Source organism: Aphelocoma coerulescens, chromosome 15, assembly GCF_041296385.1.
Source record: "Aphelocoma coerulescens isolate FSJ_1873_10779 chromosome 15, UR_Acoe_1.0, whole genome shotgun sequence".
NCBI classification, from domain to species: Eukaryota; Metazoa; Chordata; class Aves; order Passeriformes; family Corvidae; genus Aphelocoma; species Aphelocoma coerulescens.
Window position 1 is genome coordinate 4263314 of NC_091029.1, and position 25639 is coordinate 4288952.

The 25639-nt window shown below is 49.8% G+C and overlaps 1 protein-coding gene across 3 annotated transcripts in view; it reads right to left on the reverse strand.

Annotated features, from left to right (window-relative positions):
- The window catches only part of CORO1C (coronin 1C), a 47734-nt gene that overhangs the window by 17549 nt on the left and 4546 nt on the right, over positions 1-25639 (reverse strand). Inside the window, exons 1-2 of one of the 3 annotated variants that reach the window (XM_069030468.1) lie at positions 23596-23661; positions 5840-6039 (exon numbers count right to left, since the gene is read on the reverse strand). In XM_069030468.1, the coding sequence (XP_068886569.1) occupies positions 5840-6034 (195 nt within the window). In that variant the 5' untranslated portion in view covers positions 6035-6039; positions 23596-23661. Of the gene's footprint in view, positions 1-5839; positions 6040-23579; positions 23662-25639 lie in introns of those variants that run through there. The other 2 variants (XM_069030469.1, XM_069030467.1) reach the window with 2 other exon arrangements.

Consider the following 25639-nt stretch of genomic DNA (forward strand, 5'->3'; position numbering starts at 1 on the left):
AGGTTTGGCAACTTGGTTGCCAGCTGGGTGTGTTTCCATGCTACTCTAATGCTCCCAGGTTTGGGGATTTATTTATTTATTTGTAAAATGTAATCTTTTAATTAGGAGAGGATTTAAAATAAATCTCAAGTGCTGATACACAGCTTAAAATTAACTTCAAGAAATCCAATCCTTCTCATAATCCACTGGGACTGGGGTTCGACACATCCCTGATAACTTTTGAATTTTGGAGTTGTATTTGATAAGATGTTGGTCAAAAAGGTGAATTTGAGGATTTTTAATAAAGTTGGTGTTGACTGAACACACATTCAATATTCAAGGGGTGAAGTTGCCTTATTAAATTAATTTTAAGTGCTTTCATGTATTCCAGATCAGAAAAAAAAAAAGTTAAATCATCAGAAATATTAAACCCAGATCAGATGAGAAGAAAAAAAAAAAAAAAGTTAAATCCAAAAGGGATGGATAAGCAACACAAGAAAACTGTTCCTAAAAGTGGGAGTTTTATGAATTAATTTGAGTGTCTTGTGATCGTTTCTCTGCCAGAAAAGGGCATTTGGTGGCAGGAAACAGCTCATGGATTATGGTAAAAATATCAGGGAGAACAGCTGCTTCCCCAGCCCATGGCTGTGGCTCCTTGAAATCTCCATTTAAATTAGGGAAGTGGCATCGAGTTGCACAAGTCAAAGCAGCTCCCCCCTCACTCTGCACAAGTTTGAGGAAGGAAATCAGGTCACAACTGCAAAGTTTGAAACCCCAACTGACTGCTAGAGAAAATACTCCTCTTTTCTTTAAATCATAGATTTTCACTAAAACACTCCTAAGTTTCACCCGAGGAAGTTGAACTTCTGAGCACTGGCCCTCCACCTCTGGCTGCAGCAGCTGGGCCTGGAGGAGGCACTTGGGAGAAAACTGGGCTGAAATGGAAGCTCCTGCCCATGCCCAACATCCATCAGTCACCCCACAGCCCAATCCAAGCATCCAGAACAAATCTGGAAGATTAGGAAGTGTTATTCCCAAAAGATACACTGGAAAAGTCAGGCAATAAGAGACCACTGGGCTCTCCAAGAATTCCCCAGCAGTGCTCCCGTTCTCCTTGTCACCTTGGCAGCTGCAGGGCTGTGACATCAGATACCGGGGGAAATTTCTTCACTGGAAGGGTGGTCAAGCATGGAACAGACTCCCCAGGGAAGTGGGGGAGTCACCATCTCTGGAAGTGTTAAAACACAGGCAGTTGGGGCATTTTGTGATGTGGTTTAGTGGGAATGCGGGCACTCGGTCAAAGGTTGGACTTGATGAGCTTGGAGATCTTTTCCAACCTTAATGATTCCATGATTCTATGATTCCATCCCAGGCTGCCACAGAATGGACACATGCTGGCTTTAAAGAGGAAAAAAACCCAACAGAAACAGTCCTCACACCCAACCCAACCTGCGAAATCCCATCACTCGGAGCTGGGAGTGCAGCACAGCTCCAGCACTTCCATGGATGTTTGTCCCAGCTTCCACAGGAAAGCTCTAAACACACTCCAGAAATAAATTTCAAAAAGAGAGACCTGTTGCCCAGATATTCCAATTAAAAAGGGACAGAGTCACTCTTTCGTTCCCTCCCTAAAATATGATTTCCAAAGCAGTTCATCCCCCTGCTCCTTCCCAGCTGCAGGAAAACCAATGGGTATCCCAGAAGTTGAGGGTTCTGGATAAAGCGGTAAAACCCTGCTGCAGTTCAGAGGATGAGCATCCACCCAGAGAGAGCAGAGCTGCTGGGCAAGGAGACAGGGATCCACGGGGATCATCCCCAAGAGCTGGGAACAGATGATCCAGGGCTCCACCAAGCACGACTTCCATTTTCATTATTGGACAAGGCCTTAAAATTGCAGAGGTATTTGTACAAACCTCTGACTGTAAGACAGGGGATGGAATTTGCTGCTTTTTCCCCTGGAGGAATGAGATCCATTAGCCCCTCTGCTGCCCTCTCTTCCCTACTACATTAGAAGCTGATGATCCATTGGAATCAAGCTGACAGTGATAAATATAAACTTCTTTTTATAGAGAAAAATCCAAGGTGAAATAAAAGGACAGAATCCATCACACTCCCCCTAAAATGGCTGGAAAGGCTTAATAAACCCATCGTGGCAAAACCTCCTGATTTTATTTTACACACAGTTCAGAAAAGGATGATTTTCTTTCCCCCCAAATCCTTCCTGGTGGAATAGGAATGGGGAAGAGCTGCTTAACAACTCTCATATGCCATGGATGAACACCAAGGCCTGTCACTTGCAGAACTACATATTCCTTGGAGAAGATCATTCCCGAGGTGTGCACGCCCCCACCCACATGCTAATTGCCTCTCAGGGCACCATCTGATCCCAGATCCTGCAGGAATGTTGCTGGTGTGAAGGGAGTGCAGGAAAATGGAAAAATCTAATAAAAGCTATATCCAAAGGGGACTGAATAAACCTCTGGTAAAGGCCTTACGTAACACAACTCGTGGCTGAATGGATCTTTCTGCATGAACTCAAACAAAAAGGAACATTTGCAGCAGGTTTTTCTGTGCAGATAAAAACTGCAAAGGGTTTTTGAGGAGGGGAAAAAAAAAAGAAATTTGTCTCCAGTTCTGCTGGAGCACAGACCCAGCACCAGAACCACCCCTGAATCCAGGTGTTTTTCCAAGTCATCCTGCCCAAACTATCAGGAAACCCAGAGAATTTTTATCTGGTACCTCCCCTGTGTACCCAGAGCTTTCCCTGGGATAAGGCTCAGAGAAAACCAATCCTACAACCACAACCCAGAACAAGCAGGGAAGTTTCCAGTTCTTCCCTGGTGAGCAGAGTTAATGCTGATTACCCTGGCTCTTATCACCTACACAGCCCTGATGGAGAGGAATTACAGCTTTTCCGAACTATGTGGCTCATTCCAACAGAGGCCAACCCTCCAGACCGAGCAACCTGTGGGAATTGGATTGTCTGATGCTCAGCGGCTCCTGCCGGAGCATGGGAATAGCGAGTTCCTGGCAAAGCCCCTGCACATGTGCGTGCAAGAAAACAGGAAGTTCAGACAAAGCATTTCCACAGCCAGCAAAGCCGGCTCGGCTGCACCGGCTACGGCTGCTCCGGGAGCTGCGGGGATGGAAAGGGGATGCAGCCCCTGGGTCTCCCATACCTCTATCTAGCGGAGATGGGGGGGGTCGGAGAGACCCTCAGCAGCACGTGGGGGCTTGGGGCACGGCGGGGACGTGGGTGCACAGGGGTTAATTCGCGCACGCACGGGTTTTCTATCCCGCACGCCCGGGTTGATGAATCCCGGCGCGCACGGGCGAATTCCCGCGCTCACGGGCGAATTCCCGCGCTCACGGGTTAATTCCCGCGCACTTGCCGCGCCGCGCCCCCGCCCCCGCCAATCAGCGCGGCGGCCGCGAGCGCTGCCATGACCATATAAGGTAAAAAGCCGCGGCCGCCGCAGTGCCGCTGCGGCGGGCGCGGGTGCGCGCGCGCGGAGGGGCGGGGCTTGTGGGGACGGGGGCGGGGCTTCCCCTCCCTCCGGTGTCCGTCACCCCCCCACACACCGAGCACATGGGTGCGGGGTCCCGGGGGGGTTCATCGCGCCCCAAAAACACCCCCAGACCTCCGACCCAGCGCCCGGAGGGAGCTGGGAGCCGCCTGCCCGGCAGTGACAAACCCCGGCCATAACAAAACCCTGCAGCGGTACCGCAAATTGGCAAGAAAAAGCACATTAGAACGAGTAAAATTCTCCCTTTTCTGCGCTCGCCCCGCACCGAGGGTCAGCCACATCCCAAATAATTCCCAGTGAGCCGCAAAGCACTGGGTTTGAGCAGCCACGATGTCATGATGGGCCATTTTCCCTGCAGAAATGCAGCAAGTGTATTTTTATGGCCCAATTTTAAAATCAGCCCAAACCCATGGCTGAAAATTGCTCTTTTTTTAAAATTTTTTTTACCCCTGAATATAACAACAAGGATTTTGCTGTGGGGAGCTTAATAAGTATCTGTGCTAAACAGGCTCAAAGAGAAATCCAAATGTTATTTAGGGTGTTGAAGTTCTGAAGGAACAATTTCATCAGCCCAGGCTATAAAAATAAATGCGGAACACAGGAACTGGTTAGAGCAGAGCCAGCAAAGCACTGCATTGCAAAAGAACGTGTCAGGCTGGGGGTGAGGGACACAGCTCCTCCAGCTTCCCATGGAACCTCCTCAGATGTGGATGTTAAACGGCTGTGGAAGGCAGGAATGGAGCTGAGGGCACCAAGGCAGTGATAAATAGAGGGAGAGTGGGAGGAAGAACAGAATGGATGTGAAAATAACGCCAAAGATGGCATTAAAAAATGCAAAAGGCCAGGGCACTCAGAATTAGCAGGAATTTCTGCCAGGGACTGAATAAACACAGAATCATGGAATCATTAACATTGGAAAAGCCCTGTGAGACCATCGAGTCCAACTGTTCCCCCAGCACTGCCAAGGCCACCATGTCCCCAGCTGCCACATCCATGAGGCTTTTAAATCCCTCTAGGGCTGGGGACTCCATCACTGCCCAGGGCAGCCTGTTCCAATGCCTGACAACCCCTTCCATGGAGAAAATTTCCACAATATCCAATCTAAACCTCCCCTTGCACAGCTTGAGACCATTCCCTCAGGGTCTGTCCCTTGTTTCCTGGGAGCAAAGCCTGACCCCCACCTGGCTGCCCCCTCCTGTCAGGGAGTTGTACAGAACCAAAAAGTCCCCCCTGAGCCTCCTTTTCTCCAGGCTGAGCCCCTTTCCCAGCTCCCTCATCAGATTTGTGCTCCAAACATTGGGATGTAAGAGAGGAAAAGAAGGATGCACATCCCCTGCTATGGGCATCTGGAATTCCTCATCCAGGGCTGTGCCACCACGCGTGGTCCAGGCAGGAGGAGGACACGTGGCCTGAGGATGAGCCCAAAGCAGGGAAGGGCTGCTCATCAGAGCACCAAACGGAGCTATTTTGGGAGGTTGGGGTTTGGCTTTGCTTAACACGATGGAGAAGTCGCTGCCCCTGCTCTGCCCTGGCCGGGTGGGAAGTTGAGCTCAGCCCTGGGCACTAATTCTGTATTCCACAGGGCAGATCTGGAAGTGGAGCTGGGAAAGCAGCTCAGGGCTGATGACAGACTGAGGACAACTTAACCACAGCTTAAGAGAGGAGCTTGAGGGTCACAGAGGAAAGAATGTTGCAAAAAAAGACTTTTGATCACAAGAATTTGCTGGTTAAGCATCAGAAAGGGATGAGACAAATCTCCTCCAGAAGATGGATGTGACTTTTCCATGCAGGACCAGGGGCAACAGGAATGCCCTTCCTGGAACCAGCTCATTCCTTCACATCTCTCCAATGTGGGGCTGCAAGAAGCAGTTGGGCTCAGGTGCATTCCTGAATGAATTCTGCAAGGAGCAGTTGGATTCAGATGATTCCTGAATGAATTCTGCAAGGAGCAGTTGGATTCAGATGATTCCTGAATGAATTCTGCAAGGAGCAGTTGGATTCAGGTGGTTCCTGAGTGAAGTGACAAAAAAATAGCTGAATCCCTGACAGTAGAAAAACCTGACTTGATCATAAAGAGGCTTCTAAAATACAATTCCATGTGGAAAGTTCTGCCAGAATTGGCTCAGATGAGTCAAGCAAACAGCTTGTTTGTTGTGTTTAATGTACAGGAAGCATCAGACTGATTACAGACATTAAACACATTCATACACGGCACCACTGAGCAGCGTTTGTCACCACAGCTGACACTTCCCAGCCTTCAGTATTCCCAAAGAAACGCCGGGATGACAGCACAGCCGAGCAGGTGACTCAAGAAATATTCCAGCAGCACTTACCTTGTGCAGAGGCAGCACCAGGAAGGCTCCCCCACCGCTGGCATCCACGATGATGGCCACGAAGCGGGGGTTGACGGCGCAGAAGGAGCTGTCCCAGGTGACGCGGGACACGCGGATGTCATCGTAGCACTGGTCGTTCTTCACCGCCTGGCCGAAGACGTGCCGGAATTTGCTCTGTCGTACCACCCGCCTCATCGTGTCTGCACAGGGATGCAAAAGGAAGGGGGTCAGTTCAAGGGGAAGGATGTCCTGCTTGTCCAGAAGATTCTTGGGCAAGGATCTACAACACTGGATCTTCACATCAGCTCCATCGCCCCGCTTGCAGCAACGCGGGAACACGGGTTCGCTCGCTGTTGGTAGAATCATGGAATGGCTTGGGTTGGAAGGGACAGGATTCCAGAATGGTTGGGGGTGGGAAGGGATCTCTGGAGATCACCCAGTCCAACGCCCTGCCAAGGCTGCTCAGCCAGAGCAGGTGACACAGGAATGCATCCAGGTGGGTTGGGGATGTCTCCAAAGAGGGAGACTCCACACCCTCCCTGGGCAGTTCCAGTGCTCGGCCACTCTCCATGGAAAGAGGTTCTTCCTCATGTTGAGGTGGAATTCCACATGCTTTAGTTTATGGCCATTGCTCCTCATCCTGTTGTTGGGCACTGCTGGAAAGAGTCTGGCACCATCCTCTTGGCACCAAAGACCTTAAAGCTCATCCCATTCCACCCCCTGCATGGGCAGAGATACCTCCCACTATCCCAGATTGTTCCAAGCCCCATCCAACCTGGCCTCGGACACTTCCAGGGATCCTCCACCTTAAGACCTGGCAAATTCTCAGCCAGCTTTGCCTTTTCCTTCTTTTATTAACTAAAATTTCAGGTAATTTTACATCCAACCCAACCCAACTGCATTTCCAGGGGGCTTTTACAGAATTTGCCAATTAAGCATTAATTTCCCCACTGTAAATGTGTTCCCTGACTGCAGTAAAGGAAGTTCCTAATCCCAAAAGCAGTTTTTAGACAAGTCTCCACATATTTTCAGGGATAAATCTAGTCTTGGATTGAACTTGTTTACTTTCAAGTCAGACAGGATCCAGAAAGATGTAAATAAAAATGCAAGCTCTCAAAATCCGGTGTTCCTGTGAAGTGGTTCCACATGTTCCCTAGCTTCCAGTTCTTTCTTCTAACTCCAAAATCTCCCTAAAAAAAAAAGAGTTTCCTAGGCAGAAAGGAGTAATGGAAACAAGTTAATGACTCCAATTAACTTGGTGTGTCTGTAGCATTTCTTGAGAAAAATTATTTTCAAGAATGCTGGAGTTAGAATAGAGGGAAAGGGAATCGGTGTGGAAAATTCCAGCACCTGGGAGAAGACACAGGCACAACACCAGCCTTGGACTGTGGATACAACCTACAGAGCCCTCGCATCTGGGAAGGGCTTTTCCCATCTCCCTCAGAGAAGAGGGAACAAAAGAGGAACCTCCATACAGCATCTTGCTTGTACATATGGGAAAAAATATTTCTGTCCCAGTCTCTAGGGAAAACAAAAAAAAAAGGGAAAAAATAAAAATAAGCAGAGTCCACCTCCTATCTCGCCTCCCAGAAGGTCCCCAAGCACATGGAGAGGCTGGGAAAAACTGCACAGCTCCTGGAGCTCCTCGCTCCAGCACGATGCTCCGGAGTGAGAGACTGGGAATGTGGCTGCATCCCGAATCCCTGCTCCCAGGCTGTCTGCTGCAAACGCGATGAAAGCTCGGAGGGCTGTCTGTGACTGCAAAGGCTTCGCAGGGAAGCGCCGAGCGTTGATGGCTGTTTTGTAGTCTGGGAGGTTAAATAAAAAATTAACAGCGACAAAAAGCGGGATAACTGCAGGGAAGCGCTCATCAGAGCCGGGAAATGCCACGGAATGTGTTTGAAGAGGAGAAAAATGTTCCAATTAACGAAACAGACAGCTCTGCAGTGAAACTCTGGTTCTGCAGAGATAAGGGAGAAGAAGCAGAGGATTTGTTTTCCACTAGAGCCCATTTGGGAACTGGCACTGGTCACTTCCATGGTGGCTCAGCTGCTGGGACAGGGATGTACTAGTGCCACTGGAGCCACCAGTGTGCCCAGTCCACACCGATTTGGGGTCAGTTTTGTGATGGGAATGTCTGTCCCAGGTGTGGAGTGGAGGCCACCGAACACCTTCACGCTGACCTGAGCTCCACACACTGGTGACACAGAGCCAAGGGCTCCACGGTCATTCCCAGCCACGGAGAGCAGGTGGAGGTTCCCCACAGTACCTTTTCCATACTGATATTTTAAGGATAATTAAGAATGTTTAAGAAAAACCAGGTCTTAAATGCAAAATTTTTGGAAGAACTGGGGTGTTTGATATGTCCACGGAAAAAAAGCTATATGGAAATTGTTAATGATTTCTGTCCCGTTAAAGCTGAACTTAGGCTCCCTCCCTACTTCCATCAGTGACTGGAATTGTGTAGTGCACTTTCTGCCAACTGTTTGCCTCAGAGCACAAATCAAAGGCCTATTCCATGCTGGACACGCCCCGGAACACCGGAGTGCGATGGGAAGTCGTAAACCAGGAGCTGCTCTCCAGCTCCAGCCCAGCTCCAGGTGAGAGCACTAAATAAAATCATGGAATGGTTTGGGCAGGAAGGGACCTTAAAACTCATCCATTTCCACCCCCTGCCATGGGCAGAACACCTTCCACTAGTCCTATCCAACCTGGCCTTGGACATTTCAGGCATGATCCGAGCCTCACCAAATCATGCACAAAGAAAAGGTGAATTTCAACTCCAAGATGCCCAAATGACAAGAAATGCTGAAGTCTCAGGGTTCAGTTAAGGCACATCAGAAAAAATGCAGTTCCACACCCAGTTACTGATTTGTGTCAACTCATTCCAAGCCCTGTCACACGCTTCCATCCCGAGGGCCCCTCCCAGAACCGTGAGGGCTCGCCTGAACCTCTGAGAGTCCATGGCCAGGGCTGGCAGTGAGACCATGCAAGAGCAGCATCACCCCCATCTTCCCTCCTTTCTGCCATTCCCCAGGCCACCCCCAGGACATTGGGAATGTTCTCCCAAGCCCAACGTGCCACGACACCACCGGAACTCGCACCCAGCTCAGCCCTCTCCCACCTTGCAGCAAACCTTACTCATCATCCGCCTGCTCGACTCATCCAGGAGCAGGGAAAAGGCTCCTGCTTCGTGCATGGTGGATTTCCAGGAGTGTTCACCCCCTGGCAACATTCCCACCCCGCTGTGAATCCAGATTAAAATCAGATTGTTGGGAAGAAGGTAAAGCGAAGGTTTGAATTTGTCGTGCTGAGCAAGAACAGCAAATTGCCTGGAATCACATCCCACAGAGCCAGGGGTCTGGGAATGTGGCTGCTCCAATGCCGGGAATTCAGCATTGTGATGCTTACAAAGGATTATTTGTGGATAATTGTATCTCTTCTTCACTTGATCAATAGCAGAACAGCAGGAAAAAATGTTCATTTCAATATCAGATCCTGGGGATCTGTCACCCCTTCCACATTCACGGAAGAGAAACTCCCTTTATCCCACGGCGAAATCCTACTACTTTATTTCCCTCATTTTCACTGTTTGATGCAACGGGTAATCATTTGGTTTTCTATAAATGACTTTTAAAAAATGTAAGGAGTTCAGGACCATCCAAAAATATCCTTATTTGTTCCAAAGGGATGTGCTGGAACACACCTTCCCTGCCCTCTTCCCCACCTACAGCTCGTCATCCTTAGCAGGAACTCTCTGAAGAACACATGGTGAGCAGCCCCCAAGTGCTCATTTCCATAGCAAAGGGAGTGATTCTTGGCGTTGGATCAGAGCCATTTTGATCTGGCTGCTCTCCAAGGAGAAGGAGGGGGGAATGTGCTGCCTGTGGTTGGAAGGAGCAGCGGCTGCAGCTCTTTCAGCTCACCAGGGAGAGCAGGTGAAAAACCCAACGGGGGGAGCTGGAGCCTGAGCACCCCAAAAGAGTCTCCTGTCCCTGGCACACACTGTCCTTAAATGGGAAGAGAGTTTAACAGTCTCCTCTTTGCTTCTCAATCCCCTTCCTTCTCCTCTTCCTCCTCATCCATCTCCAAGAAAATCCACAGCTCAATTTGGCTGCCACAGGTTCTCCCAGCAGACTCACGGGCAGGAGCTCCAGGCTTGGCCAATTCATGGAATGGTTTGGTTTGGAAGGAACCTGAAAGCTCCTCCAGTTCCACCCCCTGCCATGGGCAGGGACACCTCCCAACCTGGCCTTGGGCACTTCCAGGGATCCAGGGGCAGCCACAGCTTCTCTGGGCAACCTCTGCCAGGGCCTCACCACCTCACAGCCAGGAATTTCTTTCCAATACCCCATCTAAATCTACCCTCTTTTGTCTTAAAGCCATTCCCCCTTGTCCTGTCATTCCATCCTTTATCCAAAGTCCCTCTCCAGCTCCTCTGGAGCCCCTTTAGGCAGTGAAAGGGGCTCTGAGCTCTCCCTGGAGCCTTCTCTTCTCCAGGTGAACACCCCCAGCTCTCCCAGCCTGGCTCCAGAGCAGAGGGGCTCCAGCCCTCGGAGCAGCTCCATGGCTTCCTCTGGACTGGCTCTAACAGGTCCATGTCTTTTTTGTGCCACTTTTAGGATTATCAGGTGAGACACCAACACCAACACCTGAGATGATTCACCCCAAGGAAAGGCTGATTCAGCCTCTATCACACTTGCAAAAGGATCACCTGGGTGGTTCAGGGAACCTTGGGAGATAACTTTGGAAATACCCAAGTGGGTAAGGAAGTGTATCCATGGCTAACAGGGCTGTGCTGGGGATTTTCTCTTAGGAAGTGGACTTGGAACAAGAGCTTTAAAAAAAGAAATTAATCAGATTATTATCTATGCCCTTAAACCTTGCCTGAGGAACCACTTGCTAGACAGAAACTATTTTTGAGGGGTAAAGCGCAAATTTAGAGGATTTAAAACCTCCTGACTGGGAGCTGAAAGGCTTTTAAATTTTGCTAGAGCTACAACCCTCAGCAAAATTAAAACAGAAGCGTTGGACACCCTGCAAAGGCCTCCACAATAGAAGTGCTGACAGATCTACGGCTGCTGAGCTCCTGGATCCCGCTCGGCCACACACGGCATCTTGGTGGGGACAGAGGAACGAGCCTTCAAATCTCTTATTTATTCCCTTCCTGAGTGACTTCCAGCTGAATTTTACCAAAACTTTGGGTTCATCTCCCAGTCTGTGCCCTCTGAACAGCCCAGCCCTTGTGGCAGCTTTTAAAAGGACCTTGGAAAGGCCAGCCACGCTCGCACAGGGATACTTTTCATTCCACTCCTTTCTGATCTCCCATCACGATGTGTCACAAGAGCTACCATGAGTTTGCCCATTTTCCTGTTTATAAAGGATTTATCTGTCTCAAGAATCCAACAGATGGATTTCTGTGGCTTTGGAGGGTTTGCAGCCTTGCTTATGCAAGAGGAAATGCATCCTGCTAGGGAACACTTACAGGAAAACCCCCCACTAATGGCAAAATCCTGCTCAGCCCATGTGATTGTGATCCCTTCTGGAAAGGGAGGCATTGGAATAAAAGGCCAGTTGAAGTCAGACAGCCGGAGGCTACTGTTAAGGGGGGGTGAGGAGATACAAATCCAGTGGATAGGGAGAACAGCATTTATAAAAGGTTGGTACTTGGCACTGGAAAGGCTCTTCCTTAAGTGGAAAAAGTCAAGTTGCAGCTGTTGATGGTGAATCCCCAAACTCCCAGTCTGAGCCTTGCTGAGGAGCTTTGGAATAAAGGTCCAGTCTCAGTGATTAAAAAATGAGAAGCAGATTAAAAAAAAATAAAAATCAAGAGGTCAGTGGTTGGACTTGATGATCTTAAAGGTCTTTTCCAACCTCGGTAATTCAATGGTTCAATGCACCACCACCAATTACAAATGATGTTATGGGATGGATGGAGTGCTGGGGTCAGCAGGGACAGGGGATGGTCCTGTTGATGAAACTGCAACATGGGAAAGCCCAGAGGATTCCCAAGTACCAACTGTGAGGCCCCAGGTCTTCCTGAACACCTGGGCTGAGCCACTTGGGCCTCATCTGCCAAACCAGTGAGTGCTCAGAGCTGGTTTTATACAAAAATATAGGAAGTATGTTATGATCATAAACCCAAACCAGGCCATGAATGTTCCAACCTGCCCCTGGCATGGAGAGAACACCCTCCCTGGGAGCAGGGCTGAGCCACATCTGCAGAACAGTTGGCCATCATGGAGATAAGCAGCAGAGAAAAGCCCACAAGGAATCTGCTAATTCACTCCTCGGAGCACTTTGAACATCCTGTGGAAGATAAGGTACAGAGCCACACATGGAAGGGAGAACAGAGGCATTCAGAGGGTTTGGAGCCATTAAAACACCAGCATCCCTTCGTGTTTCCTGCTCCTCACAGCAAGGACGGCTCCGTGCCACTGCTGTGGGCCCAAGGGAGCAGGGACTGAGCCAGCAGCTGCACCCCACTGAGAAAGGGCACAGAGACCTCCAGGTTATTTCCTAATCACTCCCTTCCGGCATTTCTTCACTCCAGAGCCTTGGTTGTGCAAGCTCCAGGGTTCTCGGTGACCCAGGGCCATGCACAGCCACAGGGCCAAGGACACACACTGCCCTGGGCTCAGTCCAGCTGCACACCTATTCCAGGGAAATATTGCCACCACTGTCACCGGTACGTCACCAGCAAGGCTGGAGGAGGAGTTAGTGTCACAGAATCCCAGAATGGTTTGGGTTGGAAGGGGCATTAAAGCTCATCCAGTGCCACCCCCTGCCATGGGCAGGGACACCTTCCACTACCCCAGGTTGCTCCAAGCCCTGTCCAACCTGGCCTTGGCTATTTCCAGGGATGGGGCAGCCACAGCTTCTCTGGGCACCCTGAACCTCCCTACCCTCACAGGGAAGAAATTTCTCCTAATACCTCATCTAAACCTACCCTCGTTCAGTTTGAACCCATTCCCCCTTGTCCTGTCACTACCTGCTCTTGGAAAACTTCATCTCCCTCTCCAAATACCCACAGAATCAAAGAACTCAGTCTCGTGATGTGAAGTCTTGCAAGATTTGGGCAAGAGAGGAAGTGGGGGGAAAAAATGTCACGTGGCCACAAAAAGTTCAGCTCACCCCACAACTTCACATGAAAGCTCAGCAGAAAAAGGGAACAGCCATGAATGCCTTGATGCAGTTTCTGTGCTTTTAAACACAACACTATTCCCTCTGTGTATCCTTTTTCCAATCAATCCAGATCCAGTCCATTGCTGACAGAACTGTTGTTTTCAGCCGTTCAGAGTTATTTAAAACAAAGGTGAACACTGCTACAGATGGTCACAATTCCAAAACACATCATATTCTTGTGCAGATTATTTTGAGTCTTCGGTTACTTGAGCCTAGGTTGAGCAAGACCCTGCCATCTGATTTCACTTCACTTTAAAGACAAAAAGCTGGAATATGAACTTAACACTGAAATTTCCAGCTGTTCTACCACTGGCAAGATTCTATTTTGGGATGGGAACCTAAACCACAAACTACCAGGGAATTTGATTATATCTCAACTGGGGAGCCCAGCACATTCAAAAACGTAACACAACCCAAACTTTGAATAAGCTGAAATTTCTGTCCTGGACCAAGCGCAAGGTGTTGGCTGCAACCTGTGAAACACTTGATACAACTTGGGATTTCAGAGCTGTAACCTGAAATAATCGTATGAAAACCTTTAGAATATGAAGAACTCTAAATCAAAGTGCTCAAATCTGCCAGGATCACCCAGAAGGACTTGTTATTTCCTGAGGGTTTACCTGTGTGTGCTCGCCTCACATCTCCCCCCGGGGCTATTTTCACTTCAAGATTTCCAGGGATATAATTCATCTTCTTGGGGAATCACCTGGTTGTGGAAGGTGTCCCAGCCCGTGGCAGGGAGGTGGAATGAGATGAGCTTGAAGCTCCCTTCCAAGCCAAACCCTTCTGGGATGATCTTACCACTCCCACACTTTGTCACTGTATCTCCACATCCAGCATTACATCATTGACCATAATTTGCAGTGACAAAAGGACGCCACAGTTAAAGTCATTACCCCGGACTGAGAGCGTTGTCTGGCTTCATTTAATCTGTGTCATCTACCAGAAAGGCAGAGCAATGAATGCACACAAAAATCATTACACAAAATAATTCAGCAGGAGCCATAGCGGGATGGGTAACCAGCAAAGGGAGACACCAGCAGGAATGGGAGTTCTGCACTGGAGCAGCAGCCTCCAAACAACCTCTTCTTTTGGGTTTATTTTCTTTTAGAGCATCTTCTGTCAGCTGGAACTAAAGCTGCCCCACCTCACAGGTGGTGGGGGATGTTTTAGGGGATGTTACCACAGGCTGGGCAAAAAAAGGGTATTAAAATGAAAAGAGGAGGGCAAAGTGGCGATAAAAATAAAGGGTTGAAACTCATGACAAAACCTCATAAAGGCAAGTGACGTACAAAATACAGGGCTAAGATTGCAGGGATTGAACATTCCAGGTGCCTCAGTGCATTCAAATCCGGGTTGGAGCATGGAAGGTGTCCCTGTGCATGGAAGGGGGTGGAATGAGGTGAGCTTTAAGGTCCCTTCCAACCCAACCCATTCTGGGATTCTGTGATCCCTGCATTTCAGCTTCCACTTTTGCTGCCAGCAGAGACAGTTCCACAGTGGTTGGACACCACGGAAGCTTTTTACTGGATAAGGAAAGGGAAACCTCCCACACACTCCCACCTCGGACACTGCTGTTCCAGCAGCCGACCATAGAAGGCTGTGGCCTTTCACATGATCCCCTCCAAAAATCCTTCCTTTTCTTTTCCACTGGAATAAACACCAGAGAAGCTTCTTCACACACTGTATCCCACCCACTGCCAAGAGACAGAGCATTATCCTGAACAACAGCCCTGGGAGCTGCAGCCAGAGACATCACAGCAGCCCCAGGGAAGCTCCTGACACCCATCCGAGCAGCCATGGGGAGGAGGGAAGAACAGGACTCCAGACCACACCGTGATCCCAAGGGAAACACGAGCGGGAGCACACGGCTCTCCCAGGATTCCAGCTAAGGGAAGTCAGTGGCAAAATGCTTCTCCCCAGCACTGACCTAGTTCTCTTATCAAAGCTAACAGGGAAGTAGCAATCTGGTCAGAGCTGCTGCCCCAACCCGCTGGATTCCTCTCTCGCTTGAGGGTTACATGCTAGCGTTTTCCAGGCTATATTCCTAAGATACATTGGAAGCTTTTCTTTAAAGGTTGGTAGTTATGAACAGAAAAAGAGCTGTTCCCCAGCACAGCTTCATTAAATTCTCACCAAATCACCACCAGATCCCAGCATTCCCAACCAACCAAGCACCTTTCTCTAACAGAGTGCTCACAGCAGAAAAACGCTGTATTTTCATCTCTTTTCTCCTACAGCTCAAAGCAATCAAATCTACCTAAATGAAATAATTTATTTCATGAGTTTCTATGTGTGTCATAGAGGAGCTCACCAGTATCACTAGACCTGACACTCAGCCCCTACCCAGGACTTATCTGTCCTCTCTGATGGTGGATTTAAGAAGTCAAGCAGACAGCAGCTCCCAGGTGCTGGGAACCTAAAGAACAACACCTGCAGGATTTCCCATTCTGCTGGAGTCAAGAAGAGGTGCAGACATGAAGGGAACTCAATTAACAGGGTGTTTTCTAAGCACAGTTCCTGGTAAACTCCAGTGGACATTACTGGAAACATGACCCTGCTTCTCCTCCCTCACTTAATTGGATCATTCCTTAAAACATGACCAGAAGATTTAGTGAAAGTAGAAATCCCCAAATGGTTTGGATTGGAAGAGACCTCCAGTTCTTCCCCTACCATGGGCAGGGACACCTTCCACTATCCCAGGTTGCTCCATGTCCATCCAACCCGACCTTGGGGACACTTCCAGGGATGGGGCAGCCACAGCTTCTCTGGGAAACCTCTGCCAGGGCTTCACCACCCTCACAGCCAAGAATTCCAATATCCCATCTAACCCTGCCCTCTAGCAGTGGGAAGTCATTCCCTCTTGTCCTGCCACTCCATCCTTTGTCTAAAAGTCCCTCTCCAGCTCTCCTGGAGCCCCTTTAGGCACTGGAAGGGGCTCTAAGGTCTCCCTGGAGCCTTCTCTTCTCCAGGTGAATGCCCCCAGCTCTCCCAGCCTGGCTCCATGGCAGAGGGGGCTCCCACCCAATCCCCAAAGGAATTGAGAAGCTGTTTTCTATTCCTCAATTACAACATCCCATGGCATCCGTAGGCAGAAACTCTGAACATTCAAGGTGTTTTAAGAGATAAACAGTCTCACAGATAAAAGGTTGCAGGTCCCAGTTCTCCCAGAGCACTGCACCATCAGAGAACCAGGACCCGCAGAACCCTCTGCTCCAAACATCAAATGAACTGGGACACAAATTCCTCCCAACTCCGGAATAAGGCAAAAACAACAGATCAGCACAACCAAGGCTCCCAAAGAGCCTGGCCAAGAGTGAGTCAGACTGACCAAGTGAGGAGCAGCATTCTCCACATGACCCGGCCTGACCACAGCGGCTCCGAGCTCTGTGGGACTGAGCACAACTCCCAGACCTGCCGGGAGCCTGCGGAGAAGCCGGAGCTGCCTTGGGGAATGTGACCTGGGAACAGCAGGATGGCCAAGTGCAATGGCAGCACCTCGTGGACCAACACCACAGTCACACATCTCCTGCTGTAACAGGGCTGGAGACCTGGAGAACATCTCAGGTACACTGGAGGTACAGCACAGAGCAGCGTGGTCCATCACACTGGAATTTTGAGTGGACACACTCAAAAAGTGACGATGAGCTTGGCTGGCACATCTTGAGTAACACCTTCCTCCACTTCTCAACAACACCCACCCAACAGGTGAGGCACCCACACTGAACTGCTTTTAATGTTCTCAAAGTAACCCCAACAATGGTTAATTGTCAAAGACAAGACAACATCCTCACCCCAGGACGTGGAAGGTTTGGGCCGGACAGCGCAAACATCTCGGATTTTAATGCAGTACAAACAAGCTGCAAAATGAATCTCAATGCTCCCAGTTGGAACTGGCGTGTGTTTCTCCACATTTCCATTTGCTGTCCTGCCAGCTCTTCTGGCCAAGCAGCCTATAATTCCAAGAGCACCATTGTCATTCCGGCCCGTTTCCGTAACGTGCAATTTGAAATCAGGGCTGGGGGAGGGAGGATGGGGCCGGAGGAGGCTGAAACTTAAATCCAGATAGTTTAATCTGCTGACTTGCTTTTAAATCCCTGTCTCATGGTGCCAATTACAGCCCCCCAAACATCTGTTTCAGCAGAGGCTTCCAAGTTCACATTTCCTCTGTCCTACAGATGTTCTTTGTCACTGACCTGTCGTGGGATGACACTGAGAGGGCACAACCTGGTGTCAAACCATGAGGGTGACACAAAGCGCTTTTCTCACCTCCCTGGGCAGGCAAGAAGCCCAAAATTAACTTAGGGAAGTAGATTTAGTCTATTTAAGAGCTTTAATAAACATTCTACGCTGTGAAGACAGATTTCAGATCCAAGAAGGAAAAACATCTTCCTACCCCTGTCCTTGACACCTCCACAGCACCACCTCCACCTCTGAGCTGACAGGGAGAATCACACCCACTCCGACACTGGGCAAAGGCTGATTCCTTGGGGAATTCTTGGACCTTCAGCTGGCTGCTCTCAGCTGGAGAACTGGTTTCCAGTGAAGAATTACAGCCTGTGCCTTGATGACCTTTAAGCTTTACTTACCTGTTGGCTTGACAGTCACGTTGCTGCACGTGCAACCAACACTTCCAGTCCTTCGGGAATCCCTGTGGCAAATCCAGCAGCTCTGGAGGAGCCCGGCCAAAACAACAGAATTACACCCAGATAAGCCCAGCTGGTTTTTATGGGAGCTTTCAGAGCACTTAAGAATTCCCTGAGTAGAGCGGGAAGATCAATGTGGAAAAGCATGGACACAAAGAACAAAAAAGATAACCTTTACCCCCAAAGAAACATCAGGGAGCCAAGGGAAGAGCAGGGAGATAACCCCAGGGTAGCCTGACCCTAACCAGAGGCACCCACCTTTAACAGCAGCACCTTGAAACCCCACAGAGAACAAATTGTTCCAGAGAGGAGCAATTTTCCTGGCAGTGGCCAGGAAAAATGCTGGAAGTACAGCAATACTGAGCTAGAGGAGTTTTGTGCCCACCCTTCAGGCTGTACTAAAGCAGAATATATTGCAGAGGAATGTCTGGCAACTTGTGTTTGCCTAAGCTGGCTCAGGATTTTCTCCTGCCTTGCAAATTACCTCAGCAGATCCAAAAATTCAAATAAACCTTAAAATGTATCACTGAAAACTTTAAAAAAAAAAAAAAAAGTCATACACCTCCTGTTCTGAACAAGACAGCTTTGGGCCTCCAGTCTCCAAGATATGGTATCATTAACATAAATACTGCAGAAAGGAATGAAGTAAGAAATTAAGAGTTGAAAAGTGTAACAACGGTCATTTATCCACATGCACACATGCCACCACGTGTGCTGGGGCAAATACCTGAACCATGTGTAAAATAACAACTCCACTTAGTAGTACATGCTACAAGTAGTACGTGCTAGAAGTGTTTCCAGCCTAGTACCTGCCAGACCCTGAGTAAAATGTGTAGCCTCACATTCCCAGCTTGGAAGGAAGGATACCAATCTGTTTCACAAAGGTATGATGAAAAATGCCAAGGAAATGCCAAGCAGACACCCTGAGTCAGCTGGGGGATCCAAATTCCAGCAGGAAGCAACAAACCATGAGGGCTTTTGAAGTATTTAAAGTGAAAAGGGGAGGCAGGGAGGGGAGGGGGGAAAGCAACTCCAGGAGATAATTCCAGCCTTGATCGGGTGCCTGAGCATTGAGCCTTTGCTGATGACAATCTTCCCTATCAGACCATCATCTGCCCAGCATGGCCAGTTTGCCCAGTTCCCAAGGGACACGCTGCTTACTAGGGATTGAAGTTGTTACTGCCTGCTAATCCCTGGAGCTGCTAATTACACCCATTATCAGCTTGTCCAGCATCCAGACCTGGCACACTATAGGATGTCAAGTCCCCGTCAGGTTTACAGACTGGTTTAGGTCTTAAAGCTCATCCAGTTCTTCCCTTGCCATGGGCAGGGACACCTTCCACTATCCCAGGTTGCTCCATGTCCCATCCAACCTGACCTTGGACACTTGCAGGGATGGGGCAGCCTGTGCCAGGGCCTCACAGCCCTCACAGAGAAGAACTTCTTATTTATATCTAAGTCAAATTTCCCCTCTTGAGTCCATTGCTTCTTGCCCTGTCACAACAGTTCCTGGTGAAGGAATTCTCGGGAATGGGACACTGCAAAATGTGCTGCTATAATGCTGCAGATTTTGATGTTTATTTGGGAGAAACAATGGATTTTCAAGGACTCCGGAACACAGTCTCTATGGCAACTATATGTAGAAGCGGGGGGAGGGAGGGGAAGTTCCCGTATTTCCAAATACTCAGAACAGAATGATTTGAAGTCCATTTCCCAGGGATTACTTATACCAGGAACTGCAGGTGCAATGCACTGCCCACGTTCATACAAGGATGCAAACAAGGAGTAGTTTCAGGCACACCATTCCCATGGAGTTTTAGGAAATCCTGCTCAGACACACCTGCTAAAAATGCTGAAATGGCTGCCTTAATATTCAGCTCAGAAGAATTATTACCTATGTGCTTGTTCCTACATAGACAGCAGCCAAAATCTGGAAAACCACAGGGAAGCCCTGGTCCTTCCTAAGGGGAACACTTGGCCTCAAGCACAGCTCAGCAACACTCCAAGGAGAGCTGTGAGCTCATCTCAGCATCAGGCTGAGCCTTAATCACTTTAAGTCAGGTCCCACCACTGGTTTATTTCCATTGCTCTTTCAAATTCAATTATTAAAAAAGGAAAACAAGACAAACCTAATTATGCTGGGCTGAGAGGCCCAGCTCAATGTCAGAGTCACTGCAACTTCTCCCACCGAGAGAGCCAGACCTCAAACGTCATCACAGGCTCAGCAAAAAGCAGATTAGAGATCACTTATTGTTATCACCAACAAACATGGGCTGAGACAAAGCCAGTGATGTTGAAGAAGTGAAGTGCTCATGCTGAAGAAATTGTTCTTTTCCCAGTGCAGGTGATTCTGCCTCGATTCTCCCTCTAAGTCATCAACACAAAGGAGAAATGGTCCAAAAGGCCACGTTTTGTCACCTCCAGACCAAGGAGATCCCTTCTATCCACCAGGAGCACACCAGCAGCTTTCAAAAAACACAGGTTTTCCCCTCTGGAGGCAGCAGCAGATGCCATTTTCAATATTTCTCTGTCAAGTTCCTGACCTACAGAGCAGGATTTTAAAGTTTTCAGGATGTTCCATCACAAAATCCTCTTCCATTTGAGGAGCACTTTGTGATTTGTTAGGAAGGTGTTTTGCTCCCAGGGATCACCCTCTGTCTTACTGGCATCAGGAATTCCATGGGAGAGGGGGTAAAGTAAAATTATCCACTTGCCCAACAGCCACCTTCTACTTCCCAGCTACATCATTACCTCCAGCCATTAATCCTGACTGGATTTATACTCCCTACACAAACCCATGAGCACAACTAATGGCTGGTGATACAACTAATGGCTGGTATATTCCATTAGGATCCTCTCCAGACAGTTTGTTCCTCCAAGGAAAAGCCCTGCAATGCTGCTGGTGGGACCTGGGAGCAGCTGAGCAGTTCTGTGTCACGCTGGTATTTCACATGCCTATGTGTGGCTTGAGATGAGAAAAGCCACAAAAAGTCATGTACTGAACAATTATAACCTCAAAAAAAGAAACAAAAAATCCATTTTTTTGCATGGTTACTCACAGGAGGAAAAGCAGAACAAAGCAATTCTATTAGCAGATAAAAAGAAAGGGCCCTGTAAACAATTCCCAGCCATACTGGTGCAGCCAACACATCCAGAAAAATGGACTTTCACTGCTGCTTTCCTGAGTCACTCAGCTAAGCCTAAAACCTTTTTCTGCTTCATTTTTGCTTGGTGTTCACCACCACCTGCAACTGTGCACAGCGTGACAAAAACTCAGCAGTTTGCATCCTGTCAGCCCCAAGCCACCAGCAGCCTGACTTTTCAGACACAGCTCCAGGAACTGACTAAACTGAAGCTCTAAACAGTTTCTAATCAGACCACTTTCAGAGTTACCCACCAGAATACACCAGCCCAAAAATATGAAGTGGGGGAGACTACAGGGAGCGAGCTAGAAGAGAGCAGAGACATTTAATTCTTGTTCCTATGCCCTGCAAAGGCTTAAACTGGGGCACTTCAAATCCTCAGTGAGTTTCTGTTCCAACACATCCTCGGAGAAGGGCTGAGATTATCACAAAGGCCTCAGTAAAACAAAATCAAAACAAACAAACCCAGACTTTAAAAGTCAAGTGAAAATGTGCCTGTGAGCTTGCCCAAGAGGACATTCCTGGCCCTGGGAGTGGTGCACTGATGACCTCACCGCGCTACAAACTCAGGCCAGGAAGTGTTTTGCTCGTGTCTTTAGAGTAGGAAGCTGGCATCCCAGGGATATTCCTCGGAATCAATCACCAAATTAAACCCAGGAACATGAATTCCCTCCCCATCACAACACAGCGTTTGGGTTTAATGAGCCATCTTATGGAGCCGTCGTTAAAGTCTGATGTTGGACGTGGCCACCACGATGTCACCGAGGGCAGAGCTCGGCACCCTGGGCTGCATCACCCAGGGAAAAGCTGATATTTCCCCCTTCTGCACATTCCTCCTCATTGCCATTAAACTGAATCCCTGCCTTTCGCTTGGAGTGAATCCCAGAAGTGACAGATGCAATAAGCATGAAGATTTCACTTGAAAAAATCCAATGATGTTTGAAAAGACAGCTCGGGAGAAGACAGAGCAATGCCAACAGTGAACACAAATGCTGATTAAAGCAATCTGGATTAAAGGCTACAAGTGACCATTGAAAAATTACTATTATGAAGTGCTGTATTAAAACAAACACCGAGCAAATGCTGCCTGATGTGTCCCCGAGTGTGTCAGGTCTTACTGGGGCTACCAAAAGCACAGAAAAACACATATACCCAAAATAAACAGGCATCGCCACAAAAGTATTTGATCTTCTACCTTTGTGTACACAGTCCTTAGCAAAAACCACTACTAGCTGCAATAAAACCTTCCTGCAAGCACACAGCCATCTGGTTTCTCAAAAAAGATGATTCAATGCTCTTTATTCAAATGAAAATGGAATAAACCCTCTCCTGCCTCCTGCACACAACACCCGCCGCTTTCCCCACATCCAAACACGCTTCTCCCAGGACACTCTGTGCCAGTTCACACCATTTTTCCACACTCCAAGAGCTTCCCTTGTGCGTGCCACGGAGGCACACGGAGGGAGAGGATGGCGCCAGGTAACTTGGGAACAGCCTGGCCTAAAATTAAAACAAAATCGGGAAATTCAGCAGCGAACTGAAAAATCGACCGCAGCCTGGTGTGTTCAGAACATCCCTCTCTGATTTTGCCACCGTCCTTGGTCTTGCTCCCAGTAATTGCCACACACATCTGCACGAACAGACGTGCTCAGACCAACTCCAGCTGCTAAAAAAACCCCAACCTTAACGCATATCACTTATCTTCAACAATAAAACTGCTTCCATCGGGTTTACTGTTGTTTCCTGGCACCTTTCACTGCCTTTTTTTATTTTCTTTTTTTTTTTTCAGACCTGCCTCCAGTGCAGTCAGTCAGTTATGGCATCACATTGTCTGGCTGGGGATCCTACAGCTGAACCTCTGTGTGGTGGTGTTGGACACCTGCCCATGTGTCCAAGACCTTCCCTCGTGCTGCAAGCAGAATCAGAGGGAATTTCATAAAGCACAGGTAAGGACTAACCTTTAAATTCCAGCCTTTGGCATATCACTGTTAAACAATGTGGCTTCCTGCAGAGGAAAACAAAGCCCAGGGACATCTGCCCACGGCAAAGGGATGGAATGAGATGGTCCTTAAGGTCCTTTCCAACCCAAACCATTCTGGGATCCCCTGGTGATTCCATGACATGTCACACAGCCCAGGACTCCACACATTTCCTGCACAGCCTGGAAAGAGCCCCTAATAACGGCGTGACAAGGACCTGCTCTACGGCAGCCTCCGGAAAATAAACCCAAACTAAACCCCCATCAGGGCGCTCATCTTTTGTCCTCTGCCATGGTGCACGGGCGCTCCGGGGGCGGCACACGCCGGTGGCACCGAGCGGCTGCTGCAGCGCCGGGCGGAAAAGAAGGAAGCAAAATAAAAAAAAAAAAAAAAAGAGGAAAACGTGCGGAACAAAAGCCCCCCAGCGCTGTCCCCGCCGCGGCATCAGGTGCGCGGCGGGAGCGCCCGGCGCCGCCGCCCCGCCCCGGGCTTGCCCTGCCCGGCGGCCCCGGCCGGATGCGGATGCGGCGGCGACCCCGCGCCGCTGCCTAATAAGGAGGGAGCGGGGAGCGGCCGGGGCCGAGGCGGTGCGGGGAGGGCGCTGCCTTCGCGGGCCCCGCGCTGACAGCGGCCGCTGCCTCACGGAGGGCTCGGCGGCCCCGCGCGGGAAGGGCCCGCCCGGCCGGACCCCCGCCCTGCCCGGCGCCCTCCCGCGGGCACCGCGCCGCCCGCCCCCAGCCGCAGCCCAGTTCCCCGGCGCTCCCCGGTTCTCCCTGCTCGCCCTCACCGCCCCCGAGCCGCACCGCGATCCCGAGCCGCCTCCCGCGTCCGCTCCTCAGCCCGGCGGAGCCGCCGCCTCCGCCTCCTCCTCCGCCCGCCGCCGCCGCCCGACTGAGCGCCTCGGGGCGGGGCGGGGCAGCGCGGCCGCGGGGCCCGTCCCCGCTGAGACCACGCCCCCTAAGCCACGCCCCCTGCTCAGGCACCGCCCGCCTCTGCCCGCGGAGGGGCGGGGCGAAGCGGTGAGTGGCGGCCCGGCCAGCCAATGACCGTGCGGCGCTCGCCACCACGCGCGGTCGCGCGCTCTCAGGCCCCGCCCCGCCGCCCCTCAGCGGCGGGTGGGGGCGGGAGGTCGTGAGGGGGCTGAGGGAGCGAGCATGTCCGCCCTGAGGGACCGGCCATGTCGTCCCTGTGGGAGCAGTCCTGTCCGCTCTGAGGGACCGGTCATGTCATCCCTGGGGATCAGTCATCTCATGCCTGAGGGATCGGCTGCGTCTGCCCTGAGGGATCGATCATGTCATCGCTAAGGGATGGATCGTCTCCTCCCTGAGGGATGGATCATGTCATCCCTGAGGGACTGACTGATCGTGTCCTCCCTGAGGGATCGGCCGTGTCTGCCCTGAGGGATGAGATGAGCCTGGTGTCCTCAGAGGCAACGCTGAGGAGAACCAGCAGCTCCACAAGAAAACAACCACGTCACCTCACGCTGTCACACCAAATCACAGTGGCTGTGGTGAAAAAAGGACGGTGACAAAAGCCCCCGCTAAAGACTGCCGAGCTCAACCCCCGCTAAGAACCGCACTTCAAGGAGACACCCGGAGCAGACGTTTCACACCAGAGGTTCTCCCCATTGCACCCATGGTAAAGACAATTTGGGGATGCTGCGCTTTGTGGTGTAAGGTTTGTACCTGTGCTGTTCTGATACTTTGTTCTGAGCACTTTGCACACACACCTGGCTGCACACAGGTGACACCGCCACACTCGGGGCCATTCCGGCCTCAGGGAGCCCCAGGGGCGGGTGAACAACACCCGAGCAGAGCCCACAGCCCTCAGTGTTACCATACATGGCCAAAAACAAAACTCCTCGAGCTTCCTCATCCGTTTGGGCCGACGTTTGCACTCTCATTTGCATGTGGTTTGCTGCTTAAGGGGAGTGATGTTTCAGGGGAGCGACACCCCGCTAATTCCCCTTCTAATCTTTCAGAATTTGAAGGAATATGTGTCGTGATGAGCTGAGCTGAGAGCCCTCCTCCTCCCCCATGAAGCAGTGACAAGACCATGAATTACCCCTGTGAGTGATAGCTGGTGTTAAAACACACTGAAAACCTCAGCGAGATACATTTGTCCTGGTCTGACTGTCGCAGCTGATGGAAACATCAGTAGCTACAGATTAAACAAATGTTATCCTGCGTTTATTAACCTTTGACACTAAATGTAACCACTGATCCAACAAGCAGGAAAGCCTCTCTTGCCTACCGAGCAACACCTTGATAAAAAAATGATGCACACGGAGGTTGGACTGGTAAGGCTGCACCCCTGCCCACGACAACAATTACCCTGAAATTAATTAATAGCTTCCTTCTGAAAGCCAGCCCAGCACAATTACACCACCCTGCTCCTTCAAACAATCACGGTAAAGCTAAAAGAGAAGAAAACGAAAGCAGCCTTGGAGCAGAGCTGCAGGTAACCTGGAATTCAGGGAGTTTAGGTTGTGATTCACATTTTCCACGTACATACGTGACATGTTGAAGGTCACAGAATGAGTCAGTGATAGAGCTGAGAGTCCTGCCTGCCCACCCTGAATTTATTCCAAGTCTCAGACCTGTAGGGAGGGGGTTAAAATTTTATAAAACTGATATTTTAATTGTGTACCAAGCGGTGCTTTAGCCTGGACTGGAAAACAAGAGCGAAGGCAGCAGCACCCAGCACCGCCCAACAGCTCAGAAAGGGGAACCAAGGAAGATTTTTGACCTCCAGCTAAAAAAGAAAGTGACACACATAGGACACAAAGTGAAATTCGTCCTGAGAAATCTGATTGAAGCCTAATCCTCTCAACAAATGCCATGGGAA